This window comes from Orycteropus afer, unplaced genomic scaffold (genome assembly GCF_000298275.1).
Source record: "Orycteropus afer afer isolate SDZICR_OR568_19922 unplaced genomic scaffold, OryAfe1.0 scaffold00005, whole genome shotgun sequence".
Taxonomy (NCBI): Eukaryota; Metazoa; Chordata; class Mammalia; order Tubulidentata; family Orycteropodidae; genus Orycteropus; species Orycteropus afer.
The window spans coordinates 22,266,828-22,287,946 of NW_006921592.1; the positions used below are offsets into that span (position 1 = coordinate 22,266,828).

At 36.5% G+C, this 21,119-nt stretch overlaps 1 protein-coding gene across 1 annotated transcript in view; it reads left to right on the top strand.

Annotated features, from left to right (window-relative positions):
- The window catches only part of NAA35 (N-alpha-acetyltransferase 35, NatC auxiliary subunit), a 115,387-nt gene that overhangs the window by 57,433 nt on the left and 36,835 nt on the right, over nucleotides 1-21,119 (top strand). Inside the window, exons 7-12 of the mRNA XM_007939016.2 lie at nucleotides 8,076-8,142; nucleotides 8,223-8,266; nucleotides 9,536-9,586; nucleotides 10,247-10,330; nucleotides 11,200-11,314; nucleotides 18,543-18,721. Of these exons, the coding sequence (XP_007937207.2) occupies nucleotides 8,076-8,142; nucleotides 8,223-8,266; nucleotides 9,536-9,586; nucleotides 10,247-10,330; nucleotides 11,200-11,314; nucleotides 18,543-18,721 (540 nt within the window). The remainder of the gene's footprint in view (nucleotides 1-8,075; nucleotides 8,143-8,222; nucleotides 8,267-9,535; nucleotides 9,587-10,246; nucleotides 10,331-11,199; nucleotides 11,315-18,542; nucleotides 18,722-21,119) is intronic.

Sequence of the window (21,119 nt, forward strand, 5' to 3'; positions counted from 1 at the left end):
CTTGATTATTTCCTTTCTTCTGGTGACTGTGGGCTTTTCTTGCTGTTCTTTTTCTAATTGTTGGAGATGTTGGTTTAAAGTGTTGATTTTGGCTCTTCTTTTTTGATGTGTGCATCTATTGGTATAAATTGGCCTCTGATCACTGCTTTTGCTGTGTCCCAAAGATTATGGTATGTTGTGTTTTCATTCTCGTTGGATTCAAGGAATTTTTGAATTTCTATTTTCATTTCTTCTCTTACCCAGTATCTCAAGGAGGGTATTGTTCAGTTTCCATGTTTTCACTCTTCTTCTGTTGATCTTCCTATTGTTGATTTCTAATTTGATAGCATTATGATCTGAGAAGATACTTTGCAGTATTTCAATGTTTTTAAATTTATTAAGGCTTGCTTTGTGGTCTAACATAGAGTCTATCATGGAAAATGTTCCATGTGCACTGGAGAAGAATGTATATTGTGCTGCTGTTGGGTGAAGTGCTCTGTAGATATCTATAAGGCCAAATTGGTGGATTGTATTGTTTAGCTCTTCTGCATCTTTGTTGAGTTTCTTTCCAGTTGTTCTTTCAATGAAAGTCGTGTATTAAAGTCTCCCACTATGACTGTGGAGTCAGACTGGGATGGAGTTCCTGCGGGCCCAGAAGGTGGGGTATGGCTGCACCTCCATTCACCAAGCGGGTGTGGGGTATAAGAGTAATGAGAGGAATGTCGCACCTTTCAGTCGTGCAGGTTCCGAATGTCCTTGGGGTTACTGCCAAGCAGAACCTGTTCTTAAGCCCCTGGAATCTGGCAGAGCATTATCTATTTAAATATTCCAAATGGTCAAGCCGCTTGTAAACATTCAAAATGGTGGCTCCCTTCGGACCAGCAAAAGTCCACAGCTCAGCCTGTCTTCCTCTTCACCACTGCTTCCCCTTTTATTCCAGAGCCACCGGAACAGTCCTCCATGCAGTCTCTGGCTAGCAGGGCTTATTTTTAGGTTAATTCTTAGGTCCTACCACTACTTGGGAATCTCCAAGCTGTCTGTGCTGTCAGAGTCGTTCAGAATTGCTGCAAGACCGCAGTTCCGTATGTCTCTTTTTCTGGTATTTTCATGCAAATTCTTCTGCTAGTTCGGGTTTAGTCCACTTCTATATTCTACCCTTCAAGGCTCAGGGGTCCAGGATTACTTTCTGTGTCTGTGTTAATTGGTTTCCCTTTTCTTTGTTGAACAGGGTCTGTGTTGTCTTTCTGCCTGTTCCACCATCTTGGAATCGAATCCCAACTCTCCCTCTCTTGAGTGGTGCATTTAACCCATTAACATTCAGTGTAATTATTGACAAGTATGAATTGGTTGCTCTCATTTTGTTATGTGTTTTTTCATGGTGTCCCTGGTTTCTTTGTTCCATATTATTTTCTGTGCTGAGCTCATTATGTTTATGAATCATGTTATCATTTCCTTTGTTGCTGTTGTTTTAATATTTGCTGAATATTTGTGCTTGTCCTCTTTTTTATTGTGATGTGAATGTTTATCATTTTTCTTTGAGGTTACCCAGTGATTTATAATTTTCTCCCCAAGATTAGAACAGTTTATTCTATCTTGAAACTCTCTTGACTTTCTCACCATTTAGAAGTTCTCTAACTACACAATATTTTCCCTCTTTTTTTTTGTTGTTGTCCTCATTTGCTAATTGATGTGTCTGGTTCCCTGTTTACAATCTTGTAAGCTCATTTTACTTTGGATATCCCCATAGCTGTAGTTTCTGGGTTATGTCATCTTGTGTATTAATGGTCGGTTGTTATTTGCTGTGTTTGGTTCTCTGTTGAAGGACTCTCTTTAGTATCTCTTAAAAGATTGGTGTGGTTTTAACAAATTCCCTTAGTTTCCGCTCATCTGGAAATCTCCTGATTTCATCATCATATTTGAGGGACAGTTTTTCTGGCTATATAATTCTTGGTTGAATATTTTTCTCTTTTAGGGTTTTATATATACCATACGATTGCCTTCTCGCTTGCATGGTTTCTGCTGAGAAATCAGAGCTTATTCTTACTGGCTGTCCTTTGTAAGTTAACTTTTTGTTTTTCCTATGCTGCTTTCAGGATTCTTTCTTTGTCTTTGGTTTTGACAAGTGTGATGATGATGTATCTTGGTAATTTTTTTGGGGGGGATCTATCTTGTTTGGGGTTCGTTGGGCTTCCTGAATGGATATAGTCTTATCTTTCATCATATCAGGGAAGTTCTCTTCCAACAGATCTTGGACAATTTTCTCAGTGGTTTTATTTTTCTCTTCCTGTTCTGGAATTCCAGTGACATGTAGGTTATTCCTTTTGATGGTATCCCACATGAACCTTAGGCTTTCTTCATTTTGTTTTGATCTTTTTTCTGATTGATCCCTTTCCAAAGAAGTGTTCAGGTATTTGTCTTCAGTGTCATTAATTCTGTCTTCTGTTGCATCACTTCTACTCCTTTGCCCTTTCAGTGTGTTATCTAATTCTGACAATTTATTATTAATCTCCTGGATTTCTGTCTGTAGATTTAGAATGATGTCTTATTTTTCATTTATTTTGTCATTTTATTCTTGAATTTTCTTCCAAAATTCTTGTAGGGTTTTGTCTGTGTTTTCCTTGGTCTGTCTCTCCATCCTTTGAGGATCCTTAAATATAATCCTTTTGAATCCTTTATCAGAGAGTTCCAGTGCTGCTTTTCCCTCAGGAATGTGTTGTTGATCTGTATCTTGCTCCCTTGTTTCTACCACTTTGTCTTGCTTCTGTGTGGACTGTGATGGTCTGTTGTCTCTGAGACATCATGGTGTAGTTGTATTTAGATCTCTGTTAACTGTTTGTGAAGAGCAGATAAGGGTGAGTCAGGCTCTTCTTGGTGGTTTTTTATCATTGGCCTTTCCAGTTTTCCGGGTCCGGAATGTCCTTGGGGTTCCCAGCAAGTTGAGCCTGTTCTTATGTCCCTGGAATCTGGGAGAATGCTGCTGCTTTAAATATCCTAAATGGTCAAGCCATTTGTAAACATTCAAAATGGCTGCACCCTCCAGATAGAGAAAAGACCACAGCTCATCCCACCTTCCTCTTCGCTGCTTCCTTTTTTATTCCCCAGCCACCAGTGCGGGCCTCTGTGTAATCCCTGGCCTGCAAGGCTGATTTTTAGGTTAATTCTTAGGTCCTGCCACCACTTGGCAATATCCAAGCTGTCTGTGCCGTCAGGATTGTTGCTAGACCGCAGCTCCGTATGTCTCCTTTTTTGGTATTTTCATGGAAATTCTTCTGCTAGTTGGAGTTTAGTCCCCTTTTATATCCTTTCCTTCAAGGCTCAGCGGTCCAGGATTTTCTTCTATATCTGTGTTAGTTGTTTCCCCTTTTCTTTGTTGAAAAGGGTCTGTGCAGTCTTTCTGGCTATTCCGCCATCTTACCAGAACCCCATGTTCTTTTTTTGTTGTTTAAAAACTTCCACTGGCATATATGTGTATGTCTTTGTATGTTTTAATAAAATTAATAATAATACACGTTATTTAAAAAGTCAAATAGCCTACAAGATTTATATTGAAAAATCATAGTTTTCTGCCCTTTCATTCCAGAGCAAGAATCAGTTACTTTAGCTTTTTCTTATGTCCTACTTACTTTTAAACCTCAATCCCACTGTCCTGACTTTCTCAGGCAGATTTCAGTTTTCTTTTCTGCCCCTTTTTAGCATGTTCTTCTGTTACAGCTGGAATCTATATATTCTAGTTTGCATAAAATCGTTTGCATCTTTTGTTGTAGTATAATGATTGATACTGTCACCTTTTGTTCTCGATAGTATACAAGTTTGTACGATAATGATATGGCTCACCTAAAATATAGCAACTGTTTTCTCTTTATTACCACTGTTAATTGTCTGTGTCCCTTGCTAGATAGTTGCCTGAGGTCAGGGTCACCGTCAACCGACTGACATGTTGCTAAATCTAGTTCAGTTTTCAGTGGGGCACAGTTTATCCCTCTATCCTTGTTGAAATACTTTCTTTGCTTGGCCTCTGTAAAATCACTCTTGTTATTTACCTCATCACTATCAAGTCCTTCTCCATGTCACTCAGTCTGTTTTTAATCAACTTTCCTTTTCTAAGCATTCCTGGATTATGTCCACCTGGACCTTGCTTCCAAACTTAAATATCTAGCTGCCTGATTGACATCTTCATTTAGATGTTTAATAGGCATCTTGAATGTAACACACCAGACACTATTAAGCTTCTAACTTGCCCCCTCCCAGCCATACATGCGTATACATTCTTATCTTTTCTCAGTCTTCTCCATTTCAGTCAGTGGCAATTCCATTTGCTTAGGCCAGAAATCTTTGAGTCATCATTGGCAGCTTTTCACACTCCATAAACTATCTTTCGAAAACACTTTACTTTCAGAATTTTAGAGTCTGATCATTCTCACTTCTGTTACCAGTACACCCTTCTACAACTCACTGTCACCTATAAGCTGTATTCTTGCAGTAGCTTCCTCAGCTGGTCTCATATCTTGACTACATGCTGTTGTGTAGTTAACAAGTAGAGTGATCCTTTCAAGATGAAAGTTACATCATATCACTGCCTGTTCAAAACCTTGCACGTCCTTCTCATTTCACTCAGAATATATCTAAAGCTCTGTCCAAGAACTTATGAACCCCTAAGTGATGTGCGCATCCACTGTCTCTCCCTTTCTCAGGCTATTTCATTCATACCTCGTTGCTTGTCCTTGACTATCCCAAGTATGCTGTGGTCTTGGGGCCTTTGGATTATGTTGCTTTTGCTTTCTTGGTAAAAAGGACTAATAGTATGTATCCCTTCTATTACTGTTTTCCTTGAATATGGATATGATATATTTAGAGGTGCCACTTCATTTTGTGAATATGAAATGATAAACTTGAAAACCTAAGGCAGCATGTAAATCTAAAACAGAGTTTAGTGTGGTGGGACTGAAAGGTAGAAAACATCTAAGTGCTTGCTGACATGGTTGAGCATCTGAACCAATAGTAACAATTATTTCTAATCTGGTAATGTGGGATAATAAAAGTCTGCATCACTTAAGTAGTTGGATTTTTCTCTTACGTGAAGTCAAGAATATTTTTATATATAGGCAAAGAGTACCTATTTGGTGTTCTTTCTTCTAAATATTTTCTATAAAATGTATACACAAACTTTTATACATGACTTTTTATATCTACAGTCCCATTTCTCCGCTAATTTCCGCCAGAGTCACCTTGAATGAGTGTTAATATTTGTTTATTCTGCTTTCTCTTTTCAGTCTCTCCTTACCCACTGTAGCTATTCTTCTCTACCACTCTACAAAAACTGGTCTAACAGCGTCCTTAGTCATTCCCGTCTTGCTTTATACAGTGTAATTACTGCTTCCTCTCTGACATATTGGCATCTATTCCCAGTTGATCGGATAGTCTCTTGTTTGCTTACTGTGTCATTGGTTAGTCTCTTTGCTTGCTCCTCTAGATGCTGGAGTACTCCTGGGCTCCCTCACTTCTCTCCACCTTTTTCCTAGGTTGATTACTCTAGTTTTGTGCCTTTAAGCATCCACAATATGCTAATGAAACTCAAATTTATGTATAGTCCTGATTCCTCACCTGATTTTCAGACTCAAAAAAGTGTCTTTTTGGAGTCTTCATTTGGATGACCCAAGAAATTGCATGAAATTAGTAAGAAGCTCAGTGAAGAAAACTAAAGCAGGAGAAGGGGGTATAAAGTGGTATAAGGTGCTGTTTTAGACAGTGCCCAGGGCAGAATCTCTGTATGAGGAACTGGCGTTGGAACAGAGACTGGAATTAATAAGGGATATCAAACCCACTGCCATATAGTGGTATCCGACTCATAGAAACCCCTCCTTGGGTTTCTGAGGTGGTATCACTACAGAAGTAGATTGCCCAACCTTCCTTCCGAGGAGTGGCTGGTAGGTTTGAACCTCCAGCCTTCTGGTTAGCAGTCAAATGCCTTAGGTACTATGCCATCAGAGCTTCTTAGTAAGGGATAGAGCCTTGTACATATTTTTGAAGAAAAGTATTTTGAGGAAGGGGCAAGGCAATACATAAGCCCCCAAAAGAGACTGTGTGTGGCATGTTTATAGGACATCAGGAAGGCCTATCTGATTGGAGTACAGTGAACATGGAGAGAAGAGTGGTAGGAAATGATAATATAGAGGAGACCAGGGCTGGCCATGTGATACAGGACCTTCCAGGTCATGGTAAGATTTTGGATTTTAGTGCAAGGTAGGAAACTACTGAGTTTTGAGTATGGAGGTGACATAATTTAGATGAAAATAATCCTTCTGGCTTCTGGTGGAGATTAAATTGTAGCATGGACAAATATTGAAGATGGAGGTATCCGTTTGGAGATAGTTACTGAAGTACCAGTGAGGTATGGTAGTTGCTTGAACTAGAGATAACTTTGAAAGGAGTGAGGAGTGGTTAGATTAGAGATATAATTAGAAGATAAAGCCAACAGGGTTTTCTGTTGATTTGATATGAAATGTGGGAAAGTGAAAAAGTTAGATCCAGATTTTCAACCTGAATAACAGAATAGATCGTGGTACCATTTAGCTATGTGCTGAACATTAGGGGAATGGATGTACAGAGTTCCTTTTGAACATGTAAAATTTGAGAAATCCTAGTTGATGTCCAAGTATAGATAGAGTATAAACTTCACCTGGAGGATAAGTTTCTGTTTCTGTAATATAATGCAAAATTTTAAAAGACCTAGTCCTTTGAGTCATAAAATACCCTTATCTGAGTTCTTTGAAGCCAAGTCCATTGTTTTTTTCTGTTTGATAGATATGGTACTTGACATAAAATGGATGCTCAGTGATATTTTTGTTTAGAACCAAGTAACTTTTCTGTAGTTGTGGCCACTTCTTTGACTATTTGTTACTGCATTTTATTAGGCTTTTATATACATTTTTAGGGCAGAACCATTCCTCTGATGGGGCATATGACTTCTTAATTGAATCAACTACATAATATTAAATTCATATTCTTTAAAGAGAGTCCAGCAAACCACCTAGTTTGTTAATGACTCAGTCTTGATTTACATGATTTGAGGAGTGGGGGAGCTTATGTGTGAATAACTTTCTTTACAATGCAAAGAAGTGGGAATGTGATTTTGCTATAATTTAGAATAATTCTCTTTGCTTTCTTAACCTTTGTGTAAACAGGCATTACTTCATAATTTTTTAACTAATAATCTTATCTAAACTTTGTAACGCTATCATCAAACAGTAATTATTACATATTTACTGTTCATCTAGGGAGCTCTGGTAGCATAGTGCCTAAGGCACTTGACTGCTAACCAGAAGGCTGGAGGTTCAAACCACCCACCAGCCACTCCTCGGAAGGAAGATGGGGCAATCTACTTCCGTAGTGATACTGCCTCGGAAACCCAAGGAGGGGTCGCTATGAGTCGGGTCCGACTCGACGGCACAACAACAACAACTGTTCATCTATAGGAGCTCTGGTGGCTCAGTGCCTAAGGCATTTGACTGCTAAGTAGAAGGTTGGTGGTTCAAGCCCACTAGCTGCTCTGTAGAAGGAAGGGGCAATCTACTTCCATAAAGAAATCCAATGGGGGGGCGTCGCTATAAGTTGGATTCAACTTGATAGGAGTGGGTTTCTTTTCTTTTTTTAAAATTCATCTATAAGTGAGGGACTGCTTTACTTTGTAAGTATGAGTTACTACTTTCTGAAATTACGATTAGTGTTAAGGAGCTCTGGTAGCACAGTGCCTAAGGCATTTGACTGCTAACCAGAAGGTTGGTGATTCAAAACCACTCTACAGAAGCAACACTGGGCAATTGACTTTCATAAAGATTTACTGCCTCGGAAACCCAATGGGGATCAAAATGAACATATTTGAATGATCTGAGGACAAGCAACTAAAATTAAGGGCAGGATTAAAATATTGAATTTTAAGTGTATTTCTATAAGGAAAGCTTGGGTGTATGATAGAGGTATTTAGACAAGGAGGATGACATTCCATTACCATTTTCTTTTTTAAAAATAGTGATTTATAAGAGAACTATAATAGAAAGTTTGTCTACTACTGGAGGCCTAATTATTCCTTTTCTGTATAGGAAGATTTTCAGTCAATGACTTATGGATTTAAAATGGCTAACAGTGTAACTGATCTTCGAGTTACAGGTAAAACCATTTATAAAAATAATTCACAAGTTTTATGTTTTGATTTGTTTCCTTTTTAAACTCACTGTGTCTTCTTATAGGCATGCTAAAAGATGTGGAAGATGACATGCAAAGAAGAGTAAAGGTATATATTTTTTCTCTTTTCTTTGGTACAGAGTTTTGGTATTCTAAATGTCAGGTTAATTTTAGCTAATTACAGATAGCTAATATGGATAGGACCACCTTTTTCCTCTATATTCTATGTCTTTTTTTTAATAATGAATTTGAAGAATGCAGGAAGAGTTGCTGATAAATTAGTTAATGTTACTTTTAAGTAAATTAAGTATAATCTTCTTAATCTAGTTCAAATGTTTGTCAGTGTTACAGAATTGTAGTATGCAATTTTAAGAGTAGTATTTTCTCCCCCCTACTAAAATTTTAAGTTCCTCAAAGGTAGGTAAGGACTGTCTTCTTCACCTTGGTATCTTTATGGAATCGCCTCGATCGCAGTGAGATTTGGTTTTGGTTTAGGTGGCTGGAACACAATAGGTGGCTCAATAAATGGTGCTACCCCACATCTGGGGAAAGCAGAGATCTAGCCTTTCATATGACAGCCTTCAGCCAAGTGACCCTGATGATTTAGTTCTCATATAGAGATTGAATGAGGAAAAAAAAATTACATTTTTACTATTTGTTTATATTTGTATAATGTAGTATGATTGTCAAAGCAATTACATTATTGACTTATTTGATATTTGCAATTCAGTGAAGTAACCAATAAATGTGCACAGTGCCCCACTTTTAGATAAGGGAAAGGCGGCTCAAAGGAATTAAGTTATTTGAGCCTTACTTAAAGATTTAAATACCACAAGTAAGTGGCAGCTCCAGGGCTAGAACCCAGATCTTCTGCAGATCTTCTTATAGTACTGCCCTGGGATTTTGTCATATAAAATAGTGAATTGATGTATTACTTTAGTACTAATAAGATGTTTTACATCTTTGTGTAGAAGAGATGAGCATTTACTATATGACTTTGCTTTATGATGTGATTTGTAAAGGTTACTATTTTTTTCTAATTTTGAGAGCATCAGGAATTTCAATTAATAAATGTATGATAAAGTAGAGTAGTACTTTGTGCCATGTGCCTTTGCTTACATTGTTTTTTGCTTTTGCTGTTTTTAATTCCTGCTTATTTTGGGTGATTTTTGTCACTTAGTTCAAAGTAAATTTTAAGTCTGTACTATTCATAGGAAGAAAATAAATGCTAGACACTGGTATATTTTATAGAAATTTCTTAAAAAATAGATTCTTGTATATATTTAGTAAATTAATTTCGTACTTTCTCTTGTTTATTTATAATCTAATAGTTGTACAGGTTTGTGTTTGTTTTAATTTAGCTTTTTTAAAATTTTAGAGTACTCGAAGTCGACAAGGAGAAGAAAGAGACCCAGAAGTTGAACTAGAAGTAATTGAACTTATTTTCTGGTAGATAATATCAGAGAAGTCTACCTCTTAATGTTGTAGTTTTATGAACTGCGTTATAATTTATGGAAGCCCTTTTGAAGGTATTTCTTTAAAAATTGGACATTACAAGGGATTTTTATTTCCCTTGTATTTATTTTAATAGAATGATAATACAGCTCTTTCAGATACATGATTTCAAAGCTCTTCAATATTTTTATGAGGCAGGATAAAAAAAAAGATCTTTACTAGAAGATGCATGAGAGCTTGGAAGGCTGAAGAACTTGTCCAGGGTCAAAAGTTGCTGAACCCTTGAAAGATCCTAAATTTGCTGATTCCGCTTAATGCACTTTTTAATCCTTTTTAACATCTTAATTGAATCTTTTTTTTTGTTTTGAAATAATACTAACTTTTGATAGGAAAAAAAATTGTTACTGTTGTTTCAGAAAGCTTTTTTATATTTCTGTTTCAAAAGAATAAGCTTTGTTTTATGTTATGTGCAACTTAATTTTTCAGGCATTTAAAAGTCTGTAAGTGAAGTTGTTTGCAATGTGTAGTAAGTTACTGACATTGAGATTTAGGAGTTAAAATAACATTATTTAAAAATGAAATTCCTTTGACATGCTTTGCATCTTTTAACTTAATTCTTTCCTTTTTATTTTAGCATCAACAATGTTTAGCAGTTTTTAGCAGAGTGAAATTTACTCGAGTGTTACTGACAGTGCTTATAGCCTTTACAAAGAAAGAGGTAAGAGCATTTACAATAATTTGTCTATCCATGTTTTAGTGTTTAGTGATTTTTGAATGGAATGCCTTCTTGAAATAATCTTGATGGCAAATACAGCAGCCTTCAGCATTTGGTGTATTTACACAAGAGAACCCCCGATGAGTTTCCTGAAAAGTCACATGAATTTTACATTCTACTCTAGAACATATCCAGGTCTGTTATTGAGATAAAAATAATATTCACTGATACCACTTATCTATGAAAAGGCAATAGAAGGTGAAATTGCTTGTTGGTTTTCTTCTATTGGGAATTGGAAGGAGAAAATGAAATGAGAATTTTAAGTAGGCCTGTTTCTTCCTTCACTTAACAAATCATTAACTGTTGGATTTGTATAGACCAAAAACAAGCCCTAGATGGTGATTATTTTATCTTTTATCTATGTTTACATTAAGTCAAGTCAGTTACAGATTAATTTTTGAATAGTCAATAAGTGAAAAGTAAGAGATCCAGACGTTAATATTTGACTTAACATTTGTAATTTTATTTTTCCTATCTTACGTGACAGAGTAGAAATGTTGAAATTCTCCATTTTCTAGTTGCCTGAATCTTTTTTTTTTTTTTTAATATAAGAGTAACAGAATAAACCAGAAATGTTTCCTACTGTTTTTAATGGCACCTACAAGGCATAAATAGGAATTAAAAAAAAAAAAAAAAAAAAATTTCTATCCTAACAGTATCTTGGGCATCCTGTATTTAAGTGAATAATTTGTGAAAACCAATGTCATTACAAAAAGCATTTAATTTCATTATTGTTTATAGGATTTTCCTATTTAATGTATATCTTTCAGTGAAAGAATATGTAAGAATGTTTTTGGTGATTTATTTGCTAGACCAGTGCTGTTGCAGAAGCTCAAAAATTGATGATTCAAGCAGCAGATCTTTTGTCTGCCATTCATAATTCATTGCATCATGGCATCCAGGCCCAGAATGATACCACAAAAGGAGGTAATTGTTCATTTTGTGCCTACTTGGTTTTTCTTTTCCATTCAGAATGTATAGTATTTAATTTATTAAAAAATTCATTTAAGTCAATCTGTCTGAACCTTGCATTGTTTTACTCTGTAGCCTTATATATATAGAGTGTTTAGTCTCTTTTTTTTAAAAAAAAAAAAAAACACATAGTACCATACAACCTGGCTATGTTCTGTATTTACCATTTGGGCTTAGAATATTAACCCTGTCTGGTGATTCTGCTGTGATACCAGCACTACATTCTTTTTGTATCACCTCTTCCCTTTTTACTTTGTCTGAGAGATCATCATCATCTCCATTACACAGCCTTCCCTGACTCTGCCAGGCAGGCCTCATATTCCTTCTGTGGCCTCATTGCACTGCATACATGCCTCTGTTAAAACTTTTTTGTAGTACATTGTATTTTAATTGATTGCCTACTTGTCTTTCTGATTTTGAGTGCTTTCAGGCTAGAGACTATATTCTTACTTGTATATCTTTACAGTGCCTGTGGCCGGTAGTTCAAACCCACCAGCCACTCCTTGGAAGGAAGACTGGGCAATCTACTTCCATAGAGATACCACCTTAGAAACCCAAGGAGGGGTCTCTGTGAGTCAGAACTGACTCAACGGCAGTGAGTTTGGTTTGGTTTGGACAGTGCCTGGCACATTGTTGGCACTCAGTAGATTTTATTTATGAAATATACCTTAAAGTAAAAGGAACAGTGTGTTTCATAAAAATTTTTGCAACTGAGTTCTTATTTTACATATTGTGTAGCAATTTTGATTGTACTTAAAGTTCATTAAAGTGAGATGATATTTATATTCTTTATATTATAGTTTCCCAGTTGCTGGTCCTGTGACCAGAGAGACAAAGTTTTACTGATTCACACCCATCTGCTTTTCTGCCCTTGCCCTTCTTCTTTTAGGGACTACAGTTGTGTTCCCTATCCACAAATTTTTTCTTACTTAAACATTAGATAGTGGAACAGTCCAGAAGGTAATTTGAATTAGGAAATCAGTATTTTCATAACTATGTTTCTAATAATTGTTCTGAATTCATATTCATTTATATTTTCTCTAAACAAACAAAAAATCAAACTCACTGCCGTTGAGTCATTTCTGACTCATAGCAACAACCCCTTCTTGGGTTTCTGGGGCAGTATCTCTATAGAAGTAGATTGCCCAATCTGCCTTCTGAGGAGTGGCTGGTAGGTTTGAACTTCCAGCTTTCTGGTTAGCAGTCAAATGCCTTAGGCACTACACCACCAGAACTCCCTTATTTTCTCTAGAATGATGAATATATTATGAAATGATTGACTAGGTGTCATTTTGTAACCATGGAATATAAAAAAAGGTTTTGTTGCAAGCTGTCTGGTACGTGTTTACAGAAAGGTGTATGTAACATAGCCACCACTCTTCAGTACTTTGAAGTCTATTAAAGAAATGCTTTTATGGAAACCACCATATATACAGGATTTCAAAATAATTTGTTTATTGGTTGTGTGTCAGCAAGTTACTAATAATGCAAAACAAGTCTTCCAGATTACTGGATCTCTTTTTTGCCTTATCTTGGGTTGGTCTTTTCTCTGTTTGCAGTTGAGCAGACACTGAAGATAATTGTCAGAGGGTCATTAGTTGCCCATGTGGTTTCCCTATATTTTATAGCAGTGGTTAAAAAACCTTTCCTGTGCACATTCTCCAGTATCTTTCTGTTTTATAGACTACTGACAAATGAAGCTTCAGAAAGATACTTTGTATAAAAGTAGCTTGAATAAACTTTTAAAAAGATAGTCTAATGACTAAGTAAGTGAAGTTTTAAAATTTGGAAATACTCACTCTGTGCTTTGTATTCTATATAATAATACCTTTTAGCTGGCTTGTAATTATTCCTTAAGCATAAAGCCACACTGTTCTATAAGAAAAAAGTTAATACTTTCCTAATGATGATGAGAAATAGTGTAGATTAGTTTTGCTTTGTTATGATTATGTTAACTCCAGCTAGTGACAGAATGGCTGTTTAAGGCTTGAAATCATTGAGCATTCATTTTTGGTTCTTATTGAAGAGGTAGAATCAATAGGATTTGGAAATAGTGGTATTCAGGGGGAAAGCAGGAAGATTCAAGCTTGTACTTGTGGGGTATACTTGATGGATGATCATGTTTTAATGAATTAAGATGGCAGAACTGCTTTGGGGACAGGAGGTGAGTAAGGCAGGCAGCTCAGATAATTAATGAGATTTTGTTGATACTGTGAGATGGAACAGTCCATTAAGAAAGTAAGTATTTGATTCTAGGGTCATTTTCGTATTAGGTGCTAATTGAAATTAAAAGTGAATGTGATTATTTAAGGGTTTGCTGGTTTCAAAACCTTGGAGAATATCTTTGTTGAAGAAACAAAAGAAAAAAATGACCCAGGGAGGCAAATGTTGCTCTTTGTCTTTGCTTATGCTATTTTGTCCCTCTTGAATTCTACATTTCTTTTTCTTTATCTGTGGAATATTTACCTGTTCTTCAAAATGGTGTTCAAATCATCTCTTCCATGAGACTTTCTTGGTTCCACATGTCAGAATTTGTTTTTCTCACCCATGTTCTTTCATAGTTATCTGTGGGTTAAGCTAGTTTGTTGCCCTTTGGATTATTAACATCTTCAACAATTATGAATGGAAAGGACAAATTTATTTAAATTTTATATTGCCTGAAATTGGTAGGTACACTTTTGGAGTATATTTTGAAATGTGACATACTCAAGTTCAAAAGGGCTTGATCATCTATTTAAAATAAAAGATGTCTGAGTAAAGTTGATGAACTGAATGTATGAATTTACTTTCTGAAACCCAAATGAAACAATGATGAAGTGATTTTTTAAAATACAGAATCAAGAAAGAGAAAAAAATACAGGGAGAAGAGACAACAGCAGCAAAATTTTCGAAGTTGTAAAACAAATAGGCACTGACTTAGCTGTCCCCAAAACACTGAATAATTCTTCATTACTAGGGAAGCGGAAGAAGAAACCCTGTTTGAACTGTGAATTCCCTAAAGACTGTAGTGTACTGGGTACTCTGGATGTGAGGATGAGGATTGAACTGATGACATGAAAACTGGCTGAAAATCTGTTGAGAAATAACAGTTACCTTTTGCATTACTTGGTGACTGACATTCTAGTCCCTCAGAATGTATAGCTTATTTCACTGGAGTAGGGAAGCAGGGATTCTGGACTAAGAACTACAGTTGAAGGGTGCGCAATACGGGGGAATTACATGAAAGTCTAAATACCAATTAATGTGACTTGCTCCTGCCCCTCCCTTCAACAGTCTCCCCCCCAGCCCCTCCAGCCTTTTTTCTCCAGTGCTCAGCTTCCAAAACAGTACAGCCAAGCTCATGAATGCCACGTAAGATTTAAAGACTCTTCGTATGAAAATCCAACCAGCATAAACAAACAAAAAAACTATACTCACTCCCATTGAGTTGATTTGACTCTTGGCAACCCCTCCTTAGGTTTCCAAGGCGGTAGCCCAGTCTTCCTTCTGAGAAGTGGCTGGTGGATTTGAACTGCCAGCCTTTGGGTTAGCAATCAGATGCCTTAGGTACTATGCCACCAGAGTTCCCATAAGGTGAAGAAAAACATCAGCAAAATCTCTCTATATATCGATATATTATTTTGAATATTCTGATAACTCCTGATAAAATGGCTTAGCCAAAAAGCATGACCTATATTCACAGAGATCTTAATGGGGATTTTGTGTTACAGTTTCAAATCTGAGCATATAATCAAGAGTGGGAATCTCTTACCTGAAAGGAAGAGAACAAAACAAGCTAGCCTTAAGAGAAATGAGAGGGATCAATGCATTCATAAAATAAGGATAGAATGCTTTAGGGCATATATGTATATGCTGTAGGCGCTCTGGTAGTGTAGTGCCTAAGGCACTTGACTGCTAACCAGAAGGCTGGAGGTTCAAACCCACCACCCACTCCTCAGAAGGAAGGTTGGGCAATCTACTTCCGTAGTGATACTGCCTCGGAAACCCAAGGAGGGGTTGCTGTGAGTCGGGTCCTACTCCACGGCAATGGTTGCTTTTTTTTGGGAGCTCTGGTAGCATAGTGCCTAAGGCACTTGACTGCTAAGCAGAAGGCTGGCGGTTCAAACCTACCAGCCACTCCTCGGAAGGAAGATGGAGCAATCTACTGCCGTAGTGATACTGCCTCGGAAACCCAAGAAGGGGTCGCTATGAGTTGGGTCTGACTCGACTGCACATAACAACAACAACAACAAAAGCTAATGATCATGAGCAATTCTTCATATGTTTGTTGGCTGCCTGAATGTACTCCTTAGTGAAGTGTCTATTCATGTCTTCTGCCCATTTTTTAATTGGATTATTTGTATTTTTGTTACTGAGGTATTGGAGTTTTCTATAAATTCTTGAGATAAGTCCCTTGTCAGATATGCCATTGCCAAATATTTTTTCCCGATCTGTAGGTTCTCTTTTGACTCTTTTGGAGAAGTCTTTGGAAGCACATAAAAGTTTAATTTTTAGAAAGTCCCATTCATCTAGTTTCTCTTCTGCTGTTTGTGCATTTTGACTTATGCTTGACAGTCTATTTATGTCATATATTAGGGCCCCTAAATTTGCCCCTAGTTTTTCCTTGAGGAACTCTATAGTGTTAGGTTTCATATTTAAGTCTTCGATCTATCTGGAGTTAGTTTTTGTGTATGGTATGAAGTACAGATCTTGTTTCATTTTTCTGCAAATGGATCTCCAGTTTTGCCAGTATTGTTTATTAAACAAACATTCTCTTTCCCATTTAATGGATTTTGGCCCTTTGTCAAAGATCAACTGACCATAGGTCAATGGATCTATTTCTGGGTTCTCAATTCTATTCTGTTGGTCTGTGTGTCTGTCATTATACCAATACCAGGCAGTTTTGACTACTGTGGCTGTATAGTAGGTTTTGAGATCCGGCAGTGTGAGACCTACTTTGCTATTCTTCTTCAAGAGTGCTTTGCTTATCCGAGGTCTCTTTCCTTTCCATATAAAGGTAGTAATTGGTTTTTCTATATCCTTAAAAAATGTTGTTGGGATCTGGATTGGGACTGTATTGAATGTATAGATTGCTTTGGGTAGAACTGACATTTTCACAATGTTCAATCTTCCTGTCCACAAGCATGGGATGTTCTTCCATTTATGTAGATCTCTTATGGTTTCTTAAAGTAGTGTTTTGAAGTTTTCTTTGTACAGGTCTTTTGTGTCCCTGGTAAGATTTATTCCCAAGTATTTTATTTTTTTTTGTTAGCTATTGTAAATGGTATTGATTTCCTTATTTCTTTTTCAGCAATCTCTTTGCTGGTGTAGAGGAATCCAACTGAATTTTGGATGTTGATCTTATATCCTGCCACGATGCTAAATCTCTCAATGAGTTCCAGTAGATTTTTGACTGAGTCTCTTGGGTTTTCTAAGTATAGGATCATATCATCAGCAAATAGGGATAGTTTGACTTCTTCCTTACCAATTTGGATGCCTTTTATTTCCCTTTTTTACCTTATGGCCCTGGCTAGGACTTCCAGTACAATGTTGAATATAAGTGGTGATAGAGGACATCCTTGTCCGGTTCTTATTCTCAAGAGGAATGGTTTCAGTCTCTTCCCATTGAGTATAATGTTGGCTGTTGGTTTTGCATAGATGCCCTTTATTATGCACTATGCTCTTTTAAGAACTATCTGTATGGAGTCACATTGGCAACAACAACTGCAAAGATTCTACAGGAACCTCGGGGGGCAGTGAGTTTAAATTTTTAGGGGAAGAACAACTCAGAAAAGGAGGGTGACAGTGGTTGCACAACTCAAAGAATGTAATCAGTGTCACTGAATTGTACATGTGGAAAGGTGAATTGGTGTATGTTTTACTATGTATATTCTGAACAAAAAACAAAATACAGTTTGACAAAAGTAAAACCTTATGGAGCACAGCTCTACTCTGTCACACAGGGTTGCTGTGAGTCAGAGTCAACTTGATTATAGTTGGATATGTTTCTTTTGTGGTTTTATTGTTGTGTGTTTTTGGTTTTTAAGAACCATTATGGTGTATGCCTCAGGAACATTAAGTAGAGTCTTTCTTTTAGTTTTTAATCATGATACCTATTCAGCTTTAATTTTATCTTTCATTGATACGTGAAACTGTTTCTATTTAATCTTAGATTGTAGTCTGTTGATGGTCCAGTAGATGAACTTTGAATCCAGTATCCTTAATCATTTTGCACTTACTGGAGATACCTCCTCATTTTAAAGTTCAAGATGATCAGTTATTTAGGAGCTTTGCACTGGTGTGAAAAGTGAGGAGGTTACCATGAGACAGAGAATAGAAACAGGTACTCTCACCCTTAGGTCTCATTACTTGTAATGTTATTCCTTTTGAAGTATTGTAGATTTCTAAAATTACATCTTAGGATCAGATGCATTCAGACGTTAGTGTGCCAGTTTTTGGTTATGTAGTGAAGTTTGTATTGATTTTTCTCTTCACTTAGGATAATTTGAGGAAGAGAAGCCTACATTTTGGGGTTCCTGTTTTACTTTTCCTTACAATGTCATGATTCATGTAGTATTACTTCTTTTTGAGCGTATATATTAGCATTCCACTGCTCATCTGTCAGTTTGTTGTACTATGGTGGCTTGCATGTTGCTGTGATGCTGGAAGCTATGGCACTGGTGTTTCAAATACCAGCAGGGCCACCCATAGTGAACAGGTTTTATCCCATATTTGGCTTGAAGTTCATTTTGAGATGGGAAACCCATCCTCAGCATGTAGGTAGGAAGTACTGTTTTAGGTTAATTCTGCTTATGTCATTTAAAAAAAATGTGTATATATTTATATTTGTTGTTGTGGTTATGTGCTGTTGAGTCAGACCCGACTCATAGCGACCCCTCCTTGGGTTTCCGAGGCAGTATCACTATGGAAGTAGATTGCCCCATCTGCCTTCCAAGGAGTGGCTGGTGGGTTTAAACTGCCAGCCTTCTGGTTAGCAGTCAAGTACCTTAGGCACTACGCTACCAGAGCTCTCATATATTTATATTTATATTAATGGTCAATTATAAAATCTTTTTAGAGGCTATTATGATTAGAATTTGGAGGTGCTTCGAAAGTCATTTTTCTTTCTATATTTAATAGCATATGAGCACCTGAAATTCAGAGAGACTTTGAAAATCTTATGGTTTTATATTTTTCCTTTTAGATCATCCAATTATGATGGGTTTTGAGCCCCTTGTTAACCAGAGACTACTTCCACCTACCTTCCCTCGATATGCAAAAATAATCAAAAGAGAAGAAATGGTCAACTATTTTGCAAGACTAATAGATAGAATAAAAACGGTCTGTGAGGTTGTCAATTTAACAAATTTACATTGTATTCTGGTAAGTATAAATCTCTAGTCTGAAATATAACCTTTTATTTAATAATAGAATAGTTTATCCCTTTTTAGTGACTGGCTGTCCCAAGGGTAAATACCTGTTTTCTGTAATAGCTAGAGCATTTTTAAAAGCATTTTGGATGCAACCACTTCCCTTCATTTACGATGGAGACCAAGATTCTTCCTTTATCACTTTTTTTTTTTTTTTTATTGTGACGGTAAAGTACATGTAACAAAACTTTTGCTATTTCAACCATGACATATTTTCTTAAAATAACATTTTACAATTATAGAGTCGCTCATGTTCTATTGTTGAAAAATAAGCAAAACAGGAAAAAAATAATCCATACCAAATTCAAATATATTATTTACTCAGACGCAGACAATGTGTTAAATGATATATATATGTGAGGAGCCCTGGTAGCATAGTGCTTAAGCACTTGCCTGGTAACTGAAAGGTCCTCAGTTCGAATCCACTTATTATTATGAAGGAGAAGAATGTGGCAGTCTGCTTACATAAAGATTACAACCTTAGAAACCCTGTGTCCTGTGAGTTGGAATAAATTCCAGGGCAACAGATTTAAATATACAGTGAAATTTATGAGAGCTCCAACTCAATTGGACTGCCTTCTTTTCCTGGGTTTCACAAGTTTTCTGCCTTTGGGAAGGTGCAGTCTTACCATTTTTCTCTTGCTCTTTATTAGTGAAAAGTATTTGAGTTTTTCTTCTCTGACAGGTTTCTGCCTTACGCAGATTATAGCATTCATAGGTTTTACTCTGTGTATGTGTGTCTAAATTATATTCTGTCTTCAAAAGAAGTAAACTTCGTTTATATTATTATGAACTAGTTTATAATTTAGAAATAAAGAAATTAAAGTTTAGAGAGGTTAGATAACTCATCTAAGTTGTAGGAATGAGCATTTAAACCCTGGATCCTGTCATAAAGTCTTACACAATGTGTGTTTGTAGGTAAATATTTGTCACACAAAAATGGGATCATAGTCTTTGGTAAGCTTCTTTTTTTATCACTGATCTTTACATCATAAACATCTTTTCAGGTCAACAGATGCACATATTTCTACATTATTTCAATGGCTGCATGTTGTTGTTGTTAGGTGCTGTTGAGTCCGTTTTGACTTAAGAGACCTTGTATAAAAAAGAATGAAGCACTGCCCAGTCCTGCACCATCCTCAGTCGTTCCCATGGTTGAGCCCATCATCACAGCCATTGTGTCAGTCTGTCTCATTGAGGGTCTTCCCCTTTTTCTCTGACCCTCTACTTTATGCATGATGTCTTTCTTCAGGTCTCTTCTGATACTGTGACCAAAGTATGAGAGACAGACCTTAACCATTTTCACTTCTCAGGCATATTCTGACTGTACTTGCTTCAAGATAAGATTTGTTCATTCTCATAACCGTCCATGGTGCATTTAATATTCTTCACCATCACTACAATTCAAATATATCATACCAATTCTTCTGTGGTCTTTCATTGTCCAGCTCTCACATGCATATTAGGGTATTGAAAATACCATGGTTTCAGTCACGTGCACCTTAATCTTGAAAGTGATATCTTTGCTTTTTAGGTTGTTTGCAGTAGATTTGCCTAGTGCAATATGTCATCTGATTTCGTGATTGCTCCTTCGAAGGGTATTGATTGTGGATCCAAATAAAATGAAGTCCTTGACAACTTCAGGCTGTTCTCTACTTATGATGTAGCTTGTTGGTCCAGTTGTGAGAATTTTTCTTTTCTTTGTGTTGAGGTGTAATTCATACTGATCTTTTCCAGATGCTTGGCCAGGTAGCTGTCCTCAAGATTTCTTGGCATAAACAAATGAGTGCCTTCAGTGCTGAGTCTGTTTATTGAAACATTTCAGTGGGTATTCCATGAATTCCTGGGGCCTTGTTTTTCACAAATTCCTTCAGGGCAGCTTGGACTTCTTCCTTCAATTCTATTGGTTTTTGATCATATGCTACCTCCTGAAGTGGTTGATCTCAGCCAGTTCTTTTTCATACAGTGACTCTAGATCCTTTCTATCTTCTTTTGATACTTCCTGTATCATTCAGTATTTTGCCCATAGAATCCTTTAATAGCACAACTTGAGGCTTGAGTTTTTTCTTCATTTCTTTCAGCTTGAGAAATGCTGAGTGTGTTCTGCTTTGGTTCCCCAACTCCAGGTCTTTCACATTTTATTGTAATAGTTTACTCTGTCCTATCGAGCTGCCTTTTGAAATTTTCTGTTTAGCTTTTTTTTACTTCATCATTTCTTCCATTCACTTTAACTATTGTCCATTCAAGAGCAAGATTCCGAGTTTCTTCTGACATCCATTTTGGTTCTTCTGTTTCTTTCCTGTCTTTTTTTTTTTTTTTTTTTATTAGGATTTGGGTGAAGATTTACAGAG